General features: G+C 35.4%; 1 protein-coding gene across 3 annotated transcripts; it reads right to left on the minus strand.

The window, feature by feature from the left end:
• Positions 1-3549: 3549 nt before the first annotated feature.
• srpk1a (SRSF protein kinase 1a) lies at positions 3550-24474 on the minus strand. 3 transcript variants are annotated; one of them, XM_067413807.1, is made up of 17 exons: positions 24378-24474; positions 23600-23654; positions 22501-22631; positions 20789-20897; positions 20610-20697; positions 20393-20480; positions 20019-20125; positions 16511-16676; positions 15482-15507; positions 14473-14695; positions 13931-14278; positions 13628-13728; positions 8502-8609; positions 8286-8355; positions 6028-6120; positions 5441-5533; positions 3550-4910 (listed from the first exon to the last, which is right to left on the minus strand). In XM_067413807.1, the coding sequence occupies exons 1-17, from the start codon at positions 24388-24390 to the stop codon at positions 4726-4728; spliced, it is 2004 nt and encodes a 667-aa protein (XP_067269908.1). In that variant the 5' UTR covers positions 24391-24474; the 3' UTR covers positions 3550-4725. The 3 variants fall into 3 exon arrangements, with proteins under 3 accessions (XP_067269908.1, XP_067269910.1, XP_067269909.1); XM_067413809.1 differs by lacking the exon at positions 5441-5533; XM_067413808.1 differs by lacking the exon at positions 6028-6120 and having other exon boundaries at positions 3551-4910.
• Between the last annotated feature and the right edge of the window lie 343 nt (positions 24475-24817).

The raw sequence follows: 24817 nt of genomic DNA on the forward strand, positions 1-24817 counted from the left end.
GGTAAGAGAAGTAATGATTAATCAATAAGAAACTGATTTTAAGATGCATTACTATTAGTTAATGACTATATAAATAGTTTAGAGCAAGACTTGAAGTGACACTTGAGATGAGCTGGAGAGATTGCCACTTGAAAACTACCACTAGAAAGAAAAAGTTTATATATATATATATATAAACATACATTGTATTATATATAATTTTAGTGACAATGATGTTTCCATTTGTTTGTAGGTAAAAGCCTGAACTGCAGTGGACATGAAACTGGACATTTGTACTAAAGCAAAATAAATTCTTATAAACCTGAATAGAAAACATTTCAATTAAATTAAAATGTGTGTATATAGCACCTTAACTGTCAGTCACATTTTGGGGGGTATAAAAAGGACATTTCCACTTATAATTGTTATAAATCTTGACTACGTCTTAAGTTTAATTACTTAAGTTAGGTCTTTTTTTAAAGGAGACACTTGACAGATTATGTTAGAAGTGAAATAAACTAGATAAAATAGTAGTTTAAATAAAATAGTAGTTTAACTTTATGAAAATGTAAAAATATAATAATTTTGTAGTACTTCATAGTATTATATATAAACTATATATTTTACAAAACATGTTTTACTCTAAAACTGCAAGAAAATCAAAGCCATAAATCTGAACAAGTTATTTTAAACAACATATGTTGATGGTTGATAGATATATCTATTTTTAAATAGCTTTCAGTAAACTTTTATACTTGATGACAATCATTTGACTCCATTGGTGACCATCTAATTACTCTTCCCTTTCCATAATGGTTTGAGTGATCTGAATGTTTCTTGAATTTTTATACAATGTATAAAGCAGAAATCATATTCAGAATTAATATAGGTAGTTTGACAGTATTTGATTTGAATTCAACCTCTAACAAACACATCACATAGACCTAAAAGACCAAGTGTGTTAATTATGGCTTGCCGCCTCATCAGAAAGTCTTTTGAATTCTTGGCATGAAAAGGTCTACCAATATTTTATGATTTTTCATGTGCATCACTATTTCAAAATAAAGGTCTGAACACATCTTAAAGGAGTACTATAGAGCTGGGAAGATGCATCTGTATTTAAACTGGGTCATTAATGTAGTAGAAATGTGAAATTATTTTTGAATTTGGTGCCTTCTAGACTGAGAAAAGACAGAAAATGTATTTTTGTCTCATGGGGATGAAAGACAACAATTCCCAGAATGCTTCGCTGCCCCACGGTCATTCGAATATACTCCAGGGTTTCTACCATAGAGCGTTTCTACTGATAGAAAGCCATATGCTAATCGCTGAAGTAACCCTTTAATGAGTCTGAAAATATAGACTACTTGCAAATTAATAAATTACTGTTCCTATCATTTGCAGTTTTTGCATTTACACATCAGACACCAAATAAGTAAACTAAAGATTGTAAGCGATATAGTTTGACAATATTGCGTTAGGTTTATAAGATATTATTTTTAATCTATATGGCAAAAATGTACATAACGAATCTATATTCCAAACCGTGCTTGTGTCTTATGCTGAATCAGGTATGCATGTTTATATTTGGATTTTAAACCTGTAGAAGTCCAGTGGCGTGTTGCACAAAGCTGGTTTCAGTTACCCAGGTAAGTTCGAGATTAGTTTGAGCAAACTGGTTTTTCGGGCTCAAGAAGGTGGATTGGTTTTTAGCTGTGTTCATTGCCATGGTAATTTAGCTCTGGAGCAGGTTTTATTCTAGATTAGAGATCACAAACCCAAACTGGACCAATCAGCTACAAGTAAAGACACAATAAAGCCACACCCCCTGTATCTCTCGTTCCAAATTAAAGCAGTTCATAATGAAAAAACTTTAGAAATAAAATTGTGGTGCTAATTCTTTAAATTCTCTAAAACCTTTTGGTGCTAATTATTTATTATATTTATATTATATGAATTATAATCACGTTTAATTAATATATGTTCATATAAATACTATATTGATTGACAAGTAGCCAAATAGTAAATATAATAGGCCTAAATGCACTCATAATTCTTTTAAACAACGTGTATTCATTTGAGCTCTATAATTATTATACATATTTCTTTGATTCCCGTCATGCATTGATATAGTGAGATATTCTTTCAGCTATCTTCTCAAACTGTCGCTACAGCAGCAGTGTTTATTCCTGCTTTGTAAACACATTTAATTTCAGGATCATTTTCAAAACAATCTCTCAATCTTCAGAAGAGAAGTGAATCAAACGGACGCTGTGATTGGCTGTTTGCCGCACATGTCACATTTTCAGGTGCACGTGCTTCAGAGTTAATTAACTATGTATGGATTAAACCTGAGTTGACAGAGAATTTTTTTTTCCCAAGCTTTGAGCAGTTGAACTTGATCTAAACTAGGTTGGATTTATCTGGATTTGTCAACTCTTAATCTAAATTACTCTGAAACTCAGTTTGTTCAGCTAGCTTCATGCAACAGGCCTCAGGGGGGTAACTTATTCTAGAAAGCAAGGTTAATTTACTGTCACACCCTGAACTCTCGGTTGATTAAGCCAAACCTTGCTTACTCGAGGTATGCTGGTTGCAAAAAACGAGTCCCGAAATAAGTTCAGACAACTCAGAGTATGTTCCCGTTAACTCACCTCACCTGCATACAAGGCATTCTCAAAGGAGCCAGAACGACGAATCAATGATTCACCATGGAAACGGGAAACACTAAGAAAAGCGCGCCATTCTACTTCTTCTTCATTTGTTTAATTTGCGAGTTACCTACTTAGTGCACATCGCCACCTATTTGGTGGTAATGCAATCTTTTTTTTCAATGTCTTCGTTTAATAAGTAATCTATATTCATTGAGAATAAGGATTATATTATTTGTTTGATGCTAATTAATTAAATGCAGACCCATGCGTGAGATGACAATAAAATAAATATATTTGAATTGTATTAACATTTAAACTTAGTTTTTATTTATTATTTTTATTAGAATTCTTTAGAATGAATATATGATATTGTATATTATATAACAGAAACAAATTTGGTTATATTAATAACTACATTAATTATATAAAACACATCTAAATACCTTTTAAGCAAACTAACCCTGGAACAAAATCTGCTCTGTAGCAGGTTGTGTTCAAAGAGTGAGTCGGCATGGTTACTTACATACCCTGAAAGTTACCTCCGTTTTTGGAACCGAAATTTAAGGTTATTCGCCAACTTACTCTTAAACATATCAGGGTATGTCACATAACCTGTTTTCTGTAACACCCAAGGAAGTTTTTTCCAGCTACAATGTTCTTCCACAAGACCCATGCAGTTGTGTTTATTAAACGCTAGATCGGCAAAAGTTACAAAGTGTAGGCTACCTGTAAACTACACATTATAATTATAGTTGTAAATATGATCACAACAAATAAAAAAATTGATTTAATTTGTTCCCAGTATTTAGAAAGCATAATAAAAATGTTATCAAGTAAAATTGACCATCAGCAGAAATCCCAGCATCACAGATTGAAAATTCCTGGTTTATATAAATGTTCTAAAAACAAAATCAAAACAAGCATGAGCATTTGTTTTCCAGCACTTTTCCTTTTCCTTTTTATTATTTAGTACAATAAATATCCATCAAAAAGTAGGTGAGAATTACATTGACAAGTAGCCTGCTTTATATAGCATTTCTAATTCACCTCCATTTTATAGAATTTCAATTTTTTTGAGAACAGGAACACTGACAAACAGGTGCACCCATCTTCCAAATGCTTTATTAAAACACTTCTATCCAGCTAAATAATCTTAGCTTAGATGCAATAGTAGGATTTTCTTTTAAAAACTGTACATGGCTGTAATATACAGATCAAGGCAAACTCTTTGGTACACATATATACAGACACACACGCATGCACATGCGCGCACACATAAACACATACGTACAACACACACTCAGACAATAAATGTTTCTTCTTTTCTTTTTCTTTTCCACAAATTTCTTTTTTTTTTTTTTTTTATGGTGGCCCTTGACAGTTACTCACGTTGTGTGGAAGCTTCTTGTATACAAAATGAACTGATCAGGAGTGAGAAGACTTCAGCTTTTAAAAATCTAATCTGAGACAGACAAGATCAAAACCTACTGAATTAATAAACACACACAAAAGACACTTGTACAGCTGAGAGAGAAACACAGAGGTGTGGAGAGTCGACGCAGAACAGGACATCTTAATTTATACTCTACAGTCAAAAAGGTAAACCAAACAATTCCCTTTCCGGATACAAACTTTTTTTTTTCACTACAAGTAACGAAATGATCTCTTGTGCATCACACTGCAGTCCCGAACTGTCAGAGGACTGGACTGCATCTCAGGTTAGTACAGCAAAAAAACAGACCCCCATCCTAATATTTTACGACTTCTGAAAATACCCGAGGTACCCAAACAGGCATTTCCCAGGTTTACAGTTCATCATTTTCCAAAATAAGAGGGGAGGTAGAAAGATCACAGCAGGTGTGACCCTCACACAAAACCTCTCTCCTCTGAAAATTCGAGAAGAAAACGGCTAGAGAAAAAAGAACAGACAGGTTTACTATTCCTCTGGACTCGAACTAAGCAAAATAAATTTTTAGATTAACCAAAGAAAAAAAAATATGCCGATATGCTCTATAAACTGGAAAGTGATCTGTTGCAGTCTCTTGAGTTTAGGGAGATTGCCTGAAGTATGTGCAGTGACGTCAAGTGGCCACTAGAGGGCAAGCCAAGGGTGTCGCAGACAGTCGGCAGCAGTGGCTCTTTTCTCTGGCAGGAGCTCCAGCATAGGAAGCAGGAAATCAGCGAAGGTTTCGGCCTCCTCACGAGGCCACTCGTATTTATCCATCAGAACGTCCAGCAAACCCCACGGCTTCAGCTTAGTGATGTGCTTCAGGTCACCTACAGAAAGTACACAATTAACAGTCCAGGCTTTCCATTCCATGCAACCAAACTGCATGTATTCAATCAAATAAATGCAGCCTTGGCGAGCATAACCAAGCATTTGTTAAAAATGGATATGTATTGTATACGTATAGTGCTAAGCAAAAGTAAAAAGTTTAAATAAAAAGTTTGTGTTTACATATTATATGTGTGTGTACTGTGTATAATTATTAATTATATATAAATACACATAATTATAAAATATATAATTATACAAAGTCTTATTTATATACAAATATAAAAAATATATTAAATATATACACATGCATGTCTATTTATATATGTATCTTTATATATACACATCATAATTATACACAGTACACACATTATGTAAACAAATTTATTTTGGATGTGATTATCAAATGCTGTAATGCTTTACATTTTGTACAGACCCCAAACCCATTCATTTTAGTTTGCAATGCAGTTTGATAATCTGAAGTGAAACCAACATTACTAGATATAAAAGTTATTCATAATAACCGTGTTACCTTTTTTGCCGAAAAACTCCTTGGAATATTTTCCGGTCAGTACAAGTTTGCGTGGGACAGCCCCCAGCAGTTCAATGATCAAAGCAATGTGGTCTACCATCACACACAGAGTGTGTCGAGCAGGGAGGGGGTGGTGAGGTGGAGGGGAGGACCAAACAATGGACAACTTGATCAGACAGTGTTAATACAGTCATTCACCCATCCTGAGAGAAGCGAGACAAGAGGGAAGGCAAGGAGACACAGCTATGTCCTGACAGCAGAGTGGTCACACAGCGAATCATTTTCAGATTAAAGATTGTGAGAAGAATTGGACTTTTGTTTTTAAGCTTCGGCTGCCTCTGGTAGAGCTTCAAGCAAAGTCATGCCACACTTCTGTGGCTTTGAAGCTACAACAAGTCATCTACTGTGCTGAGGGCCAACTTCTAAGAGCTGCCTCCTTGAGAACATTTGAAAAAGTAACGTTTTTTTACTTGTAAAAACATAACTTGATGTGACAAAGCTGTGCTGTCAAGGGAGCTGCTTTAATCTCCTCTCTTCCCTTCAAACCTCTCTCTCACAGCAGGGCTCTACCTGACTGACAGGCGTACCTTTCCGGCTGAAATAATCCTGTGAAAATTTCCCGCTCAGAGCATAGTGACGGGGGATATAACCCAAAAGCTCAATAATCAGAGCAAGGTGGTCTGAGAGAGAGAGAGAGGGAAAACAGAGAGAGAACATGAACATGGAATGGGGACAAGCAACAAGAACATGGACAGTTTCCAAAAAAGAAAAGGACAAACTCGAGGCAAATGACAGTGGCTCAGAATGACAGATTACAAGCTAAACAGCGTGTCTAACATCAGAGTCTCCAATTAGCATATAAATGTCTGCTAAGTTTAAATTATGACATTTTAGCATCAAATTATTTTGCATAATGACCACTGAATAAAGACTGTTCATAAAAGGAAATTTTAAATATTAAAATTCCAATCAATACAGATAAGCCAATAACTATTTACATGTTAAGATAAATAGATATATATTAATGGTTATTATTCAAATTGTATACTATGAGTATATTAGCTTAAGTTTACGTTTAAGTATTATTATTGTTTTTAAAGATTAACTTTAGGTGAGCATTAGATAATTGTTCATTGATAAATTATCATCAGGGTCATCTAAATGTAAAAAATAGGGGAAATATGTATGTACAGTTTAAGAAGGAAAAAAATGTGTTAGACAATCTATATATTGGTAATTGGACAAATATATATATAAAATATGCGGGACTAGTCATCTAAAAGAAAATCATAAAAGAAAATAGTGGTCAAATCCATGAAATAAAACAGAAATATGGCCATAACTGTGAAGAGACAAACAATCACAGTTATAGCCACAGAATAGGTCTGCTCGATATTCACTTTCCAAACATCATGTGTTTATTACTTTTTGTTGTTGTTAAATTTGTATTTTTAACAGTAGACCTCCTTTGTGGACTGAACTTTAAACAATTCAAATGAAAATAAAATGTTAATGTGAATTTAAAAATAATAAAGGGCAAAGGGTGCTGACATTGGGAAATGGAATAGTCAAAATAAACATTAGTCACTTTATCTTAATTATCTTGTTCCCATAAAATCATAATTCAAAATAAAATTGGATTTATTCAGCTATACCACTGAAGTATGATTAAGTGTCTCTCCTGTAGTGTACATAAAGAGAACTAGAATGAGGAAGAGATTAAACGGTAACTAAAAAAAAACATTAGACTATGTTCTCTAAGCCAATCAGAAATAGAGAGGCGGTTAGGGTTAGGAAGAAGTTCAAAGTGTGATTAATTCTGCACACTTGATATTTAGGAAAATTTCATGACTGATTCGAGTGCAACGCGGTCTACTGCAAGAGCAAGAAGTTAAGATCACACAGCATTTTTTCTGGTATCTGGCTCTCTCCAGTTTGACTTCTTGTATGACTAGGTTCTGCTAAATACCTTGCAGATAATACAAATACAGTAAGTAAACCCCAATACACAATTAACAACCAAATGCTGCAGCCCTTAACGTGCCAAGTATAGTTAAAAACTCACTTGTTAAAGACTCAGCCTGAAACTTTGATCAGAATAAAAGTAGTAAATTATCTTGTTACTTAGATGTATTATACTTGAATCAGAACATATTGGGGCACAATACATGCAAATTCTGATCATGACTAACATAACTGCCAAGGTGTGTTTAGTGCAAACACAATTAGATGACGGATGACAGAATGCCCTAGAAACGGCTAACTAAGCTTGACTGATAATGGTAATAAATTAGGTTAAGTGCACAAATTATTACCACTCAAACCATTTCTATGGCATGCAAAAAATGCATATTTTTGTCTTAGTTTAGTAACAGTATCAGCTAAGAATAGAAGATCAGGAGGAGCAAAGAAACATGGGTCAATAAAAGAGACAGAAGAAGTGGGTGAAAGGTGGAGGAGGAAGAAGTGAAGATAAAGAGGAGGTCGTTTTCATGCATTTTTAAAAGCAGGCTCTGATTGTTAGAAGGGAAATAACCACAGGATTACAGCTCTTAAAGCACTGTAATGTCAATTCATTTCAGTAAAGAAGAAAACAGCAGAAAATTAATTATTAGGTATTGTGAGAAACTGATATGACTTTCAGTACATTTGCCAGTCATATTAAAACTGAAATCATTAGGCATCTCTCTTATTGCAGGCATGTACATGTATTTAATCCAGATCAATTATTACTGTGCAACTTTTCTCAAGTTATTTAGTTTAATTTAGTTGCATTTAATTTAGTTAATATTTTTTGATAATATTTCACACATCAAATCATGAAAATAAAGAAGAAGTGGATTACCTTCATCTCTGGAGTAATCTTCACCAGAGTGAGGCTCAAACAAATAATCACCAGTGGCCAATTCAAATGCCTGAAGAGAGAGAAAAACAAAACAACATTCAAATCTCAATTGTTGTTAAATTAATTGACCATTGCTCACCAGGATATCTGTGGATGTATGTAAAACCAATGATTATTATTGAACAAACTGATGGAATACCATGTGCGGTTTCTCACCATGCAGGCCGTGCTCCAGACGTCAGCTGGTGTGCTGTACCCGGATCCTAGCAGGACCTCCAGGGAGCGGTACTGTCGGGTCTGAATGTCTTCAGTAAAGTGCTTGTGCTGAAGGATAGAAAAGTTTTTAGTTTTTTTTGGCAATTATATCTTGAATTTTGTGGGCATTTGTATTCATTTTAGTGGCATTTTTGGCACAATCCCTTGTTGATTTCTGACCTGGCACAACAGTAATAAAATAAAATTAGAAATTATACAGCATTTTTTCTATCTTATCACATTAATAATGTTTAAGGTGCCCTAGAATGAAAAATTGAATTAACCTTGCCATAGTTAAATAACAAGAGTTCAGTACAAGGACATCACATACTGTGAGTCTCAAACACCATTGCCTCCTCCTTCATATGTAAATCTTGTTTGTGAAAAACACAGTGAAAAAACAAGCGATTATCAACATAACTCCACCTGTGACGCAATTGTTGGAATCATTAATATGTACACCCCAAAACATTTGCATGCCAGCCAATGTTCATTGTCAGACGGGACTGCACAGCCGAATCATCGGCGTTCTGCACATAAACAAGTGTCACTTGAGGATAGCGAAAACGGCAGATCATGGAAATAAATGTCATGTTCCAGGCTGTGCAGGGGACATGAGGACTTTTCATACCCTTCGCACAGATAAAAAATGTCAATAATCATGGTTGATGTTTATTATAATCGGATACCACAACATTTTAATTCAAAATCGTTTGTTTGCTCATCCCATTTCACCACAGACAGTTTTTCTAAACTGGACAATATCAAGCAGGATTCGCTCAGCGTCTAAAACTGAAGAAAGGGCCGATTCCAACCATAATCCTGCAAGCGGTAAGCAGTGATTTTATCCACTTCTTGACTGCCGAACCCATTTCTGATTAAATTGAAAGTGTCTTAGTAAGACAAAATTAACGATAATATCCCTGTTTTGTCAAAATCCAACGCAACACACTAGTAAAGTAACAATTGGAAACTCCAAGTAGCACAAATAACAGTTTGTCAAATGACAAAGGTTAATATTATTTCCTACCAATGTTGTCATAAAATACAACAGTAGATACGTATGTCGATCCCTTTTGACGGATTGAAATCTAAATTAGCCTTAATTTCATCATTAACACATAACTCAGAAGCTAACTACATTTACTACTACTGTTTAGTTTCTTACAGATCGCTCAGTCGATCATTGTAGCTAACGTCACCTTTTTCACCATCTAAGTTGAAATGTCTTCTAGTCAATTTGTTAAATAAATACACATTTTTGAGAACTGAAGTATGATTATTTTGCAGTGGGTGAGTAATAAACATGACACTGACCATTTTAAGTGGCTTGTACATTACTTTGTTTGGCTAAATAAATCGACAGCTGAAATCAATACTCTACTGTCAAACTGTAACGTTACTGTACAAACAACATATTTACGCGCTACCCAGTTCAGTTTGTGATTCAAAGTTAAGAAGCTATCATTGTCAAATCAATGCCATGATGGATGGTATAGATGTGTTAGCTGTGCAGTGAAAGAGACAATCAGAGCAGTACTCTGCATTCATTTTCATGACCCTTCCAAATAAGGCAAAAACAGAGCATAACATCCTAGGGACAATTTCTAGGGTTGTAAATGGATCCAAACCATATCTGGACCATTTTTGACCTTAAATAAGCCACATAGCCTCTATTTAGATATCAGAGAACAATTTAACATATTGTTTCAAATCATTCTAGGGCACCTTCGGACAATCGCACTGGCTATTTAGTGGCTATCCCTGTGGTTTGGTCTTGAGATAAAATCCAGAGTCATCTAGGGTATGTTTACATGACACCGATGCACTAAAAACAATACCTATTCACACGGATCTGCGAAAATGACTAAATAGCCTGCATTATGCATGCCAGTCTAGAATGCTGGGGCTGGTAAGAGGTCTTCGAAAGAAGTCTCTTGTATTCACCAAGGCTGCATTTATTTGATTAAAAAAATACAGTAAAAACTTTAATATTGTGAATATTCCTACAATTTAAAATAGATCTTTTCCATTTTAACATCATTAAAGGTGCCCTAGAATGATTTGAAACAATATCATTATTAAATAAGCCACATAATAAGGGTATGTGGCTTATTTAAGGGCAAAATTTGTCCAGATACAGTTTACAGGTCCATTTACAACCCTATAAATTGTCCCTTGGATGTAATGCTCTGTTTTTGCCTTTTTTGGAAGGGTCATAAATATTAATGTTGAGCTCTGCACTGATTGGCTTATTTCAGCAGCTCACACAAGTTCAGTAAAGCAGCTTGTGTGTCCTTACCGTCCTGACAGAACACAGACCGACTGAATGACACTTTAAGCAGAACATCTCAAATGGAGATTGATAAAATGCAGCTTACTTGTTTATTGGTGTTTTCAGATCATCCGCGCACGAGAGAGAGCTCGCGTGCATATGGTTGCCAGATTGGACATGTTTAGATAAAACACCGGATAGCATACATGTTCTTTTCACAGAAAAGCTCTGTTTGGGGGATTTAAATGAAATTTGGCAACCGCACGAACGATCTTCTTTCCCAAACCAAAACCAGTGATGACTCGTCTTTTTTCGTCAACGATATTGCATGTTAATATAACGCTAGTCACAATGCAGGCTACGCAGTGACTGTGATGTACTCTTAATACAAGCATGCAAAAACATCAAGTTCTCAAAAATATAAATATATATTTTTACAAAATGAATAGCCTTGTCAAATGACTATCGTTTTAACTTATATGGTGGAAAAGGTGACATTTGCTAGAAGGATCGAGTGAACAATCTGTAAGCAACGTACATACGGTTGTATTTTGTAATACAAAATAATATTAACTTTTGTCATTAGACACACTAACTTATTTAGTTTTGTATGGTACTTAGTGTGTCCTATTGTTACTGTACGAGCATCTTGCATTATCTAGACAATGCTGTCTCTCTAAGAAACTTTCAATTTAATCAGAAATTTTTTAAACAATCAATAAGTGGATAAAATGACTTACTACTATGATATTACTTACGCTACTTACTGCTTGCAGGAATACAGTTGTAATTGCCACTTTCTTCAGTTTAAGACTCTGAGCGAAGCTTGCTTGTAATGGGCCAAAAAAACGAACGATCGTGAATTAAATAATTGTGGTATCCGATTATAATAAACATCAACCATGACTTTTGACATTTTTTATCTGTGGGAAGGGTAGAAAAGTCTCCCGCACAGCCAGGGCCGGCTCTAGCTTTTTGGTTGCCCTAGGCGAGATGGAGTTTTGAGCCCCCCACCCCTCCCCACCCCACTCACTTTTATCGTCTCTAATTCAGCACGTCTGTTTTCCTAGGCCTACCCCTAACCGAGAAGCACTTATTATTAAACACGTCTGACGCTTTATTTTCACTTTTTATTGAAAATAAATGCCTTTCCGATCTGATATGTGATGGGAAAAGGGAATAGAGCGAGTGTGGCAAAAGGCGGACTCGAACCTCTGATCGATCTGCATCAAATCTTGATGCCATGCGTCTTACCACTACACTACAGCCACTGTAAAGAAGTTGGTGAACACAGCATATTTGTGTTTAATGTAAATAATATGCCATCTATCGTTAGGCTGCTCCAGTAAAAAAAAAAAAAAAAAAAAAACGAGAGGCCGTATTTATTTACTTCCGACGCCCACGTAGAGAGTGTTTGTACTTTTCATAAATAACATGCATACGTTATCCATATTCATAACGAACTGGACTTTTGATATTTAAATGACATCCATTTAGGTTATTGTAGATTATTGTCAGTGAAGTTATGTTTGCAATACGTATAGTAATTATGTAGAAAACTAGCAAGTGATAGCTTAGTGACAATATTAATAATATTTATAAAATAAAGTTGATAAGATTGATACAAAGTAATTTTATTTTGTTTGACAACTTATTGGCTGAGATAAGAAGACTAACCTCTATACTGGGCTTCCTTTCGATTTTCTTCCTTTCTTTTTTTCTCTTTTTCCGTCCCTGTGCATCCGCGGGTTTAGGCGCCTCATTTTTGATGAACACGCAAGATGAGCACTTGCCTGACCTAACGCCTGAACTAATAATCAATAATCACCATCAATTCAATCTAATAATCAGGTTGATAAGTAATTAAACGTGTGGCTGAGGGGGCGCCCTATGATGATCATGTTTAATGAACATTATGTTGTATTTCGCTTGTTCCGATTCGATGCTTAATGGGAAGTAATGGCCGGCACTAGAGCGCGCTCGCGCCCCTAACACAATTGTCGCCCTAGGCAACCGCCTAGCTCGCCTATAGCAAACGCCGGCCCTGCGCACAGCATGGAACATGACATGTGTCCATTCGGCGGCGTCAGTTCCGCCTGACAATGCACGTTTGGACAGATGCAAATGTTGGGGGTGTGCATATAAATGATCCCCAACGCTTGCGTCATATTTGGGTTTATGTTGAGAAGCACTTTTTTTCCTGTTGTGTTTTTGATTAACAAGATTTACATATGAAGTGGGAGGCAATGGTGTTTGAGACTCACAGTACGTGATGTCCTTGTACTGAACTCTTATTATTTCACTATGGCAAGGTTAATGCAATTTTTCATTCTAGGGCACCTTTAAAGCTGAATTTTCTGCATCATTACTCCCATTACTCCAGTCTTCGATGTCACATGATCCTTCAGAAATCATTCTAATATGATTTGATGCACAAGACATATCTTATTATTATCAACGTTGAAAACAATTGTGCTGCTTAATACATAAATCATAAATATCTTTACTGACTAGGGCTGCCCGATATATAGCATTTTACATGAAAACATGCTTATCGCGATTTGGCTTATCGTGATTAAAATTTTATTGCGATTTATCGTGCAGCCCTTTTACTGACATGTATCATCAATTTACTCAACCTTTACTGAATAAAATACAAAAGACTTTAAAAACATCCCTGTACTAATACCAAATGATAGCGTACATTTCATAATTTGAGATTTTATATTTATATATTGTACATAAACTGCAGATTGTGCTTTTTTTTTTTTTTTACACATAAATTATTTAATATAATTATTAAGAGCCTTACCACCCAACAGGCATTGCCAAGGTCAGCAATCTTGACCTTGATCTGGTCAGCGTTGAGTGGATCCAGTGGATTGACCAATAGGCTTCCAGCCGACAACTTATCTGGAAGGGAAGAAAGAGCCAATCAAAAAAAACAGCCATTTGTGTCATTGTGACTCAATAATGGCTGACAATAATAGCATTGAGGGTTTGGAACAGCATGAGGGCAAGTAAATAATGACAATTTTCATATTCTGAGTGAACTATCTAAGAACTCTGAAAATCCTCACTAACATACAAGAAGATCTATAGAAAAGCCACTGACCATTCTTTAACTTATCCTTGTTCTGTTCCCTGGCTCTGGTTCTAGTCTTTTGCTGATCTTGTTCCCCGGGTGGAAACTCTCCGTCTTCCAGCAGCTCTCGGCCTGAGGTGCCATTACTGTAGCTGGCCTGGTCAAGTTCCGGGGACTCTGCCCCATTACAGTACTCATACATGCTTTGAACTGTGTCCTCTGGGCCTGTGTTTGCATTATGGTGGTCCTCCTGTAGCAGTTGGCCATGCTGCTGGTCTCCTTGATCGTCCTCCTCAGGTTGTGTTTGACTGGAGTGCATGCAGCCGTTACAATTGAGCTCAAGTGACGCATCTGATGTAAGTCTTTCTCTAGTCTCCACTATTATGAGAGATGCAGAGAAATAGAAACATAATTGAGATGTGCTAGTTGAGATATTTACAAGACGGTTGAGAAGTCACTAAAAAAGGCTATTATAACTATTATAGTTATTATTATAACTATATATAACTATTCATTTATTATTGTTAATATTAGGTACTATAACAAAACTATTCATTCAAAAAGAAACTGACTTATTGTGTTCTCAGTAACAATGTCCTGCAGTGATGCCTGTCTGAGGGGGGCATAGGAGGGGGATTTGGGAGATTCTGGGTCATCCTCCTCTCCATCCTCCTCTCTGCATTCAGGCCCAATCTCCATCTCCTCCAAGTCCATAATGCACTTCTCAAGGAGCTCCGCTTGACGCTTCTGCTTCTTCTTTAGCTTCTTTTTCTTGTTTTTTGACATTTTCGGTGCCTAAGGAAAAGGTAATCATGTTAATGCTAAAAAGCAAATGCAAGTAGTTTACAACCATCACTGGTAGTAGTATATCGCAAAAATGAAAACATTTGGATTTGTGACGAATAAGAGCGGTAGTCTACGTCGTGAGCCCAATGCCAGTTTCTGTTTCAGTTTTGTCTTTAAATTAATTCGTTTTGGCTTAAAATTTATATACTTTCTTTATTCTGTTCTGAATACAATTAAATTTAAAAGGATTTGTTGTGGAGTGAGAGGAACTAAATTAGTCTCAGTTTTAAATATGTATTATATTTTTAAAACACGCAGTATAAACTGCTTTAATATTAAGCAATAGATACAGGGGGAGTTAATCCTGTGATGGCAAAGCTGAATGCTCAAGGCTCCAGAGTCATATGATCCATATGAGAAAAAGCAAGTCTAAAACGATGATTTGGTGCTAAAGAAACATATTTGATCACCAATGTTGCAAATAGTTGAGTTGTTTAATATTTTTTTGTGGAAAATGTAATACATTTTTTCAGGCTTTTTGATTAATAGAATTTTCAAAAGAACAACATGTATTTGAAATATATACATCTTTTGTAACATTATAAATGTCTTTATTGTCACGGTGGCAAAACATTAAGTTGTAAATAGCACAGAACACTGGGAACAACAGCTCAATATTTTTTGTGCCTTTGCAAATCAGGGAGAATAACTGAATAGGTTTCTCTTTGGGACATATTATAAACTTACTTTGAAATTAAATGTATAGCGTGAAAATGCAAAAGAAGGATACCATACCTGTTTAGGTGCTGGGGCAGTGCTCACTGGAATACAAAGATCCAACACAAGACATTGTAACACTGACAGCTTATAAAGCAAACCAATCATCATTTTAAGATGTGTTAAAGAGAGTAATACCTAAAACCAAGCAGGGAAAAATTTACACAACCATTTGAAATGGACTGTAGCTGTGTAATAAGTGTGCTTCCGTGTGTGTGTCTGTGTGTGTGTGCCCTTGTTTATATTACATTGTGGGGACCAGTAAAACCTGAGATTACCTACATTGTGGGAACCAGCCAGCGGTCCCCACTTTTCAAAAGGCTTATAAATCATACAGGATACGTTTTTTTGAGAGCTGAAACATATCCTATATTTAAGATTAATCCTCATAAATATGAAGATTTAAATACATCAAAGCTGATGAAAATGTTGCTTCTGTATATTGATATTTAACTCTGCATATCACCCTGATATTGTGAGTCAGAATGTAAACTGGGCAACAGATGATACACACAATTAGCCTACATTAACCCAAAACTAACTTAATTAAAACACCACAGCCCATACTGTTTTCTTCTTGTTAATTATTAGAATATAGACATTTAGAGAATAAAGTACTTTTACTTTTAATACTAAAAGTACATTTAAAATCAAGTACGTTTTTACTTTGACTTAAGTAGGGTTGTCGTTGTAGTACTTCTACTTTTACTTAAGTAAATATGGCTCTGGTTATTTGTACTTTTCCTCCACCACTGGTCCCCACAAAGATGGCAATATCCGAAATCCTTGTGGGGAAAATTTTAGGTGAGGATGAGGAAAACATCTTATAAATCAAACAGAAGGAGTTTTTTTAAGAGAGTAAAATTGCAGAATATTTTCTGTGATGGGTAGGTTTAGGGGCAGGGGCAAGGGCAGTGTAGGGGGATAGAAAATACGGTTTGTACAGTATGAAATCCATTACGCCTATGGAAAGTTCCCATAAAACATGGAAACACTACATGTGTGTGTGTGTGTGTGTGTGTGTGTGTGTGTGTGTGTGTGTGTTACCTGCTGACCCAGATGGAGGAGGAGCGCCTGCTTTCTGCCACTCAGTGGCCTCTGCAGCTAACCGCCTGATATATAGCTCATCCACACTCATGAGAATGTTCTCTGGTTTAATGTCTGTGTGGATGATTTGACACTTGGTGTGAAGGTAATCCAGACCTTGAAGAACCTGAGATTTAAAATAAAATAAAAAATACAGACTCTTTCAAACAACCATAATATTATCATTTCTAAACATACCTGAGCAACACAACACAACACAACACAATTTTAATCTAGCACTGAATAAATACACATATTAAAATGTGTTATTTTTGGTTATTCACTGCTCTCTACAACCAATGATGCTGGTTGCTTCTGATTTTTTTTGAGAAACACTACAATTAAAAAAATTGGGGTTGTAAGACTTTTTAAAGTTGTTTTTAAAGCTTATGCTCATCAAGGCTGTATTTATTTATTTGAAAATACAGTAAAAACAATAACACAAACGTTATTACTATTTAAAATGAACAGTGGTGTTCAATATATTATAAAATTATTATCATTACTTCTGTCACATGATCCTTCAGAAATCATTGTAATACGCTAGTTTGTTTTTCCTGAAACATTTATCATTATCAATTTTTTAAAACAACCTTGTTGCTTAATATTTTTGTGAAACTTTGATACATATTTTCAGGTTTTTTGATGAAAAGCAAGTTCAAAAGAACAGCATTTATTAGAAGTTGGAATTTTTCATAATATTATAAATGTTTTTGATGCCACTCCGATCAATTTAATGCATCCTTGCTGAATAAAAGTATTAATTTCTTCACAAAAAAAAATCTTAATGACCACAAACTTTTGAAGAGTACTGTACATTACCCTTTACGTCATCCAAAAAAAGACATGATGCAGAAAAAACATTTACATTAAAACCATAAAGCTGCATAAATAATAATAACTCATCTGTAACCAGAGTTTGAAATTAACATCCGTCAACCCAGCAAATGAAGGTGAAAATCCACTGTGGCAGGTAATGCATAAACACACTAGCTAATTAGGCAGGTTAAGAATAATAAATTATGTTCTATTACTTTGCATGGCATTGCTTTCCAAACCCTTCCCCTAAAAGGAGCCTCAAGCATTAGCAAAACAACGTGTAAAAAGTAGGGATGGGTGATATGAACTAAAAAATGTATTATAATATTTTAATATAATATATTTTAATATATAAATGTAGTGCCATTCACTATGTTTTCATCACATGAGAACAATGATCTAAAGCAAAATGTACCCATCATCAAATAGGCCCTATAATACATTTAAAAAAAAGTTAATTTAATCAAAAAAGTTAAAAATCCACACCAGCCTTTTCAGAAAATGAAAAAGTGCAGATGCTTTTCTTCTGTACAAGTGCAGGTAATGTTTAAATAGTGCAACTGTGCTGAAAACTTCACACAATACAAACAATAATAATTCAAATTAATGACAAGTTTGAAATGTAAACACAGACTCTGTATTCATTCATACTCTCCTGGTGCAAAAAGTGGCAGAAACAGTGCAAACAGCTAAAGTAATTATCCCAAACATGTCTTCAGATTACCAAAAATTTGCAAACAATGATTTAATGATAGAACTTTAGTCATTTGAACTTAACCTTGGTAATCATGTGCAAATGAAAACGTATGAATGCATATTTGTAATTTGAACTTAACTTAGGACCAGTTAAGATAAGATAACTTACGCCCAGACGGTGGAGCTTAAGACATGGTTGATTTTTCGGCATTTCTGTTAAACAACACTAAACTAGACATAATACTGATAAGATAATAATTCAACAAATTCTACTACTAATAACAATATAAACCTCACTAAGGATTGATGAGCTGTTGGTTTTAGAAATATATAAATCACATTGTCAGCGTTCGCTCGAACTGATTTGCTGAAATCAAAACGTAATAGGTGAGGGCCAGCCACTTAGATTGCCGTTTGCGCATCAGTTTCTTCTTGTTCAAAAAGGCTGAATAATTAAATAAGTGTCCATGAGAGCTGCCGTTTTTGTTATCCTCGAATGACGCTTTTTCTTCCTTTACACTTCCTTTAAGTGACTTACATTTTAGATGTAATATTTTGTTCTATTCAGCAGTGAAATAGTTCTAAATAAAAATTCTAAGCAACAAAGTTCCAAACAGCAGAACCATAACACGTCTCACAGCACCAGTGTGCATTCCTGAATGATTCAGTGTTTGAATGAATTGGTTGAATTAAAGATTCAATAACCTGTTCGTAAACGACTGCCTCGTTCTTGAACGAATCAGCCGTTTGAATGAATGACTCCATGACTCACCCATTAAGACTCATCTGCTGCCACCTACTGGTGGTTTAGTTTCATGGTTAAACATACTGTCAAAAATGTCTAATTTATCCAAAAATACAAATCTCAAAATTATTTTATGCAGTTGTCATTTTTCAGTGTAAATTTAATTTGATTGGTAACAGCCCTATAGTCTTATTTTAATTCAGTGTATAGATCAAATATAAGAATATAATAAAAGATGGGGGGGGAGGTTACTCGGACAAGTGAATGACCGATTTACTTATCCAAAAGGGCAAGCACAAGAACATGTGTGCTAATGTTGAGCCATGTAATGAATCGTGTTAAAATGTTTTTTCAAATTAATTATCAGTACAATTTTCAAATTAAATTACTTTCTGTTGAATTTTTACCACAAAAATCCCTTTTCCCCCCAAAATAAGTCTGGAAAATGGGGGGGGAGGGGGTCGTCTTATATTCAGGGTCGTCTTATAATAATAATTAATTACATTTATATAGCACTTTTCTAAACACCCAAAGGGCTTTACATTGTGCAGCATCCACCTGGATGATGTGACGGCAGCCATATTGCGCCAGAACGCCCACCACACACCAGCTAATTGGTAGAGAGGAGACCAATCATTATATGGGGATTATTAGGAGGCTATGATGGACAGGGGCCAATGGGCAAATTTGGCCAGTATTGCCCGGTTTACACCCCTACTCTTTTATCGAAGGAAATCCTGGGATTTTTAACGACCACAGAGAGTCGGGACCTTGGTTTAACATCTCATCCGAAGGATTATATTCGGGTATATACAGTACTGACTTTACCCTAGAAGCTTTTCACAAACAGACCTGTGGTTTGAATAAATATGCTTCCTACAGAGAATTTTTTTTCTATATATCACACTTTTTCTACCCTTGCACTGTTTTTTCAAAAACCTTAATTCAAGCTCATTGATGCCACTTTATTCATTCTTAAGTGAACTTTTGTCTGTATTGTGATTAGATACACCGTTTTGTACTGCCGCCTTGAACTTCAACGTGAGTAAAGAATGACGCAACCGGTGTGCGTGGTGTGGCACAGGTGAGTGAAAAAGTTCATTTCAAACCTCATCTGTAACTGATCTACTAAATCCAGTACAGCAGCTAATTAGTCAGACCGTAATTATGTGAACAATGATCCGATCGTGAGATGGTGTGCTGTGTTACCTGTCGAATGATGCTTTTGACACAAGGCAGAGGTAAGCCTTGATAGTTGGACTTGATAATCCATTTAAGCAAGTGGTGACCTAGAACTTCAAACACCATGCAGACATCTGAAAAGTCAAGTGAAGGTCCAACCTTTTTGAAACAGAACCTTGTTGGTAGAAATATGGAAAATGTGGAAGTTCTAACTGAAATGAGAGGATCTCAGAACAGCTTCTCAGTGTAATTGCTAACAATTTTAAAGTCAACATTCACAAGTGCCTTTGTAAAAGAATTTGGGGTATCTTAAAATAGCAAGAGACACCTGCTTGAAGACTTCTTGACCCAATTCTCTCTCTCTCTTACACACACTCAACATTCTTTATATTCAAGGATACGAGTCCCATTGACCCCTGAGATCTTGAAGTCATCCAGTAGCTGCACAACCATCTCTCTGTTTGGATCATCAGGGTCTGTATTTCTGACCTAAAACAATATATAAATATATATATATATATATAAACATAAAAGCAAAAACAATTTTCCTTATTTCTTCTTTTTCTATTTTCTTAAAAGATCATTTAAAGCATTTCAGTGGTTTATCGGGATATTTACAGATCTGAGTAGCTTTATTTCATCCAAAGCTGTTTCAGTGTAATGCTCTGCACTCTTTACCACCTTCATTGCAACAAACCGCTTTCCTCTGAGAAGGAGGAAAAGAAAAAAGTATCATGCATACGCAATTTCAGCACATTAGAATGTGTCTTATGTCTTTAAAATGAAAAAGCTCTTACTGGATATCCCAGGCCAGCCACACAGTGGAGAAATGTCCCCATCCGAGCTTCCGGATCACATGGTATTTACCATTGAATAGGTCCCCTATTTTCACATGGTGATAGCCTCCTAACCAAAGAAAAAGAAAAGTAATCATTCAGCTGGTATTCAGAAAAGCTCATTGATAGTCCTTTAAGCTGCATTCACACTGACAGCAACACACAGCAAAACGGCATGATCCCATGTGTTTTATTGGAGAGCTGTCGATTTCCCACAACATGAGCAGTGAACATTGGCTACAGGATGTAGGCGTGTCCAGACGATAGTATTGTGTATCGCTGATGCCTTTGACAATATCCAGACAACAATTGGCTCATTTTCCCATTAACGCATTAAATTATCATTATTATTAGGCTAGTATAATTATCAAATTAATATTAGGGCCTACAATTTATTTGCTTTCCTAACTACATAACATCACAAGATCACATAACCACACTTGTGACACAGATGTATGAGGAGGGGTGGCGTGATTTAATTGCAAGATGACCTATTCACAAATGTTCAGAGTACTTGTTAAAAGAGAGTCTTTCTTATAAAGTTGTTTAAGCCAAGATAAAACAGCATTGTTGTTCATCTGCATTTTGTTTTGTTTCCACAGCAAGTTTCAAAACATTTAATCACACTAATAACACTATAAACTATACAATTACAAATTATTAATAGCATAATAATAATAATAATAATAATATCACTAACATTATCTTTACACTGTTCATGTGCAAACACAGCACAAATCAGACTTAAAAAATCTTGTTTAACAAGAAATATTGATTCTTCTAATTTTTCTTTCATGAATATATGATTAACAAGAAAATATATTAAGCCAGTAAATTAAGATAGTTGATATAGGCTATACCATTTAAGGTAGATTCATCTCACCATTAATGCAGAGACAGATGCCAAAAACTCTTGCTTTAACTTTCAGGAAATAAGTGAGCGCGTTTACATGCACTTTCTTCACAAGATTTATAATGGATACGATTTATATGTTAAATATTCCATTTATATTTAGTCTTAAAATGCAGATTTTAGCTAAAAAGAAAACTGATTAATTGTCAACAACACAGAACAGCATCTGTGAATTTAATTTATGAATATTACTAGACAACTAGTCTAGAGGGAATGCCCTAAGGCGATGTTCAGCAACAAAGTTGCTAGCAGTTTGAATGCAGCCTCAGAGCAGTTTGATCATCATTTTGTTAGGGATTGATTTTGAGTAATCCAATTACAGCACGCTTGGACCAAAATCTAGAACTTGACCAGAGTGCTGATGTTATAAAATAAGTAAAGAATTAATCAAGCAAAATAATTATAAAATGATAAAGTGGAAAAATAACCACTTCTGTTTTGAATTAATTACAACAACAACAAAAATCATATAGATATCAGAAACATCCAGCCATAGGGGTATAAACACAGATATGCAGGGATAATAACATTCCTGTATTTACAGTAGATTTATTTGGCAGTTTACAGCAGTTATGCGTTGCACTTCGAGGAAGAAATAGTTCAGCCAACAAATACACCAGAAGAAAAAAAACTAAACAAGGAAGTGCCGCTTGTCTTTTTAGCTTTCTGAGACGGAGCTGTCATTTCAGCAAGTCTCATCTATAATAATAAAACTGTCACTTCTGCTGTCAAAAAAGATGTGTAAATCCGTGTCTCGCACCTTTGCAATAGTCATTGGGATCTTCTTGCTCCTCATCATCAGAGCCTAGGATTTCTTCATCAGGCTCAGCTTGTATCTGGGTCTCCGTAGGGGGCTGCTGTTGTGATGCCCCGCGTGGAGGATGTGCTGGCCTGAGGGATGATAGTACATTTCATTTAGGTCAATGGATATGCACTACTGTACAGTCTATATAGGACCGTCCTCTTACATCATAGACACTTTGATGCTGATGGCTTTGCATGGTATAAATATTCAGACAATGAGATTTATATTTCTGATACATTACAAGCTACATTTTACTGCCTAAAAATACCTATATTTGCATGACCAGAAAAATGCAACTACATCCTATTCTGTAGAGTTTCTTTTTGGTGAAATAGAAGTTAATTATAACTAAAATGGTTACATCCTAATTAAGTTGTTGCTGTTTTAAAACATAAAACATTATATTAAAAACAATCTTTTTTTAAACTTCATGAAATGTACAAGATCAGTCTGAATCTAAACCCAAAAACACAGCCAGTTTTTGTTTTCTACTGAATATGCACTTTACAATGTTGATAGAATATTAAGTAATGCCAATGTTAGGATGCATTTCACTGACTGCATGGATCCATGTTTGGTTTAACCCATGCAAGAAAAGCACCTGTGTCTTGCATCATCACAAAAACTAAAGTGAAAGAAAGCGCAACTTAATATTGCACATGCCAAAAAGATGACTTAATTCTGTCAAAGTGTTAAGCATTATTGTCAGTTGAACACGGTCCAAACACTAAGATTGAACAATCAGAGGAAAGTCTGCAAACTCAGGATGACTAATTCTGTACTACAGTGTTTTATGTAACCATGCATCAAAAAAGTGGTTTAAGAGCACACTATGCAACTTCTAGTACATAATAAAGAATTGTGGTCTATTTTATGGTTTCTAATTTCTTAATGTCATAAAAAGTTTCCTTATGCATGACCCCAGTGTACATACAGCCAGTCCTTCTAAGTGCACACACTGGTCTGGTCTAGTCTAATATTCCCAGAATAACCATTTTAATTTACCTAAATAAAGAAAGAAAATAATATCAGGGGGGAAAAGCCCAAAACTCACTTCTTGGTCGACTTCTTGGCTTTGGCCCTTTTCTTCCTCGCCTGAAGTGCCAGAACTGGTGTGACAAATAAGTGAAACATTAGATGACAATGAAATATAATTTATATATATGAAGAACTGTATATATTTAAATAATCTCTTAAACTCAAGTTAGCTTAATGACAGCCAAACATAGCCTGACAATAATACAGGAGACACACAGACCGGTGATGTTGATCTTATGTAATCTTATGTAATGCACATAAACAATACACAGCTGAGTGTTTACATTGTGACAGGAACTGAACTTTAAGTAGTCGCTGACGTGGATGTTTAATAGCGTGAATGTATTTATTCGTTTTAATAAAGACAGGAACAAGGATGGAAAAACTGAAGGCTGAAGAAAATAAATTCCTGAAGTTTCCACGACAGCAAAAAACGGCTTTCAACTCTCATCCAGCTGATACGTGCACGCGCGTACTCATACGCTTAACGACTATCTAAAACAAAAGAAAAGTAAAATCGCTTAAATGAAGGCGATACAATCCGACAATAAAACATGACTCTAAGGCGTGATAAAAATAAATTTAGCTCACTTCAGCTGCAGACTGAGTGGCTAAATGCTAACGCTAAAGACACCAACCCATGCGCCCAAATAACAGGCAAAATCCGCATTTATGCTTTAATATTGCCCTACTAATTTGCGTCAGAATGTAAATTACTCGCTTTGCCTCATGCATAAATGTTATCGCTCCAAATGAGGCAAATATTATTCAGAGAAAGTCAAGGAAGAGATTACCTTTTCTCTCCATGTTGGCCCCTTAGTTGGCGGCTTGGGTGGCCCTGCGCATGCGCGCATCTCCGGACACGCGCGACTTGACTTCTGCGCGTTCACGGTCCGCACTGTCATATATTAATTATTTGTCTGAGTACATTTTTAAAATGTGTGCTTGCGCAATGAAACAGAATGAAAACATACTACATAAGCAGCCAAAAGCACGCATTTTAACCAAAAGATGACTGAACACACAAACCAAAGCATAAAGCCATGGGACAGTGTCATGGTAGCCATAGTAAAATGACCACCATAGTAACCAAAGTGGTATAGTAATGTTACTATGGTAATTTATGGTTTCTATGTTCATGTTTCAAGGTGATACAGTCATAAAATGCATTTTAAAAACAGTGCTTAAAAAATGAAAGGGTCAATAAAGAGTTCACACTCTTTTCAACACAATT

The sequence above is a fragment of the Pseudorasbora parva genome, chromosome 13 (assembly GCF_024679245.1).
Source record: "Pseudorasbora parva isolate DD20220531a chromosome 13, ASM2467924v1, whole genome shotgun sequence".
Lineage (NCBI taxonomy): Eukaryota > Metazoa > Chordata > Actinopteri > Cypriniformes > Gobionidae > Pseudorasbora > Pseudorasbora parva.

Coding starts and splice junctions, on each gene's coding strand:
- srpk1a (XM_067413807.1), bottom strand. Junction 20,481..20,609: donor AAATAAAGCTACTCAGATCT/GTAAATATCCCG, acceptor ATATTGTTTTAG/GTCAGAAATACAGACCCTGA. Junction 13,729..13,930: donor CAAGGATAAGTTAAAGAATG/GTCAGTGGCTTT, acceptor CTTCCCTTCCAG/ATAAGTTGTCGGCTGGAAGC.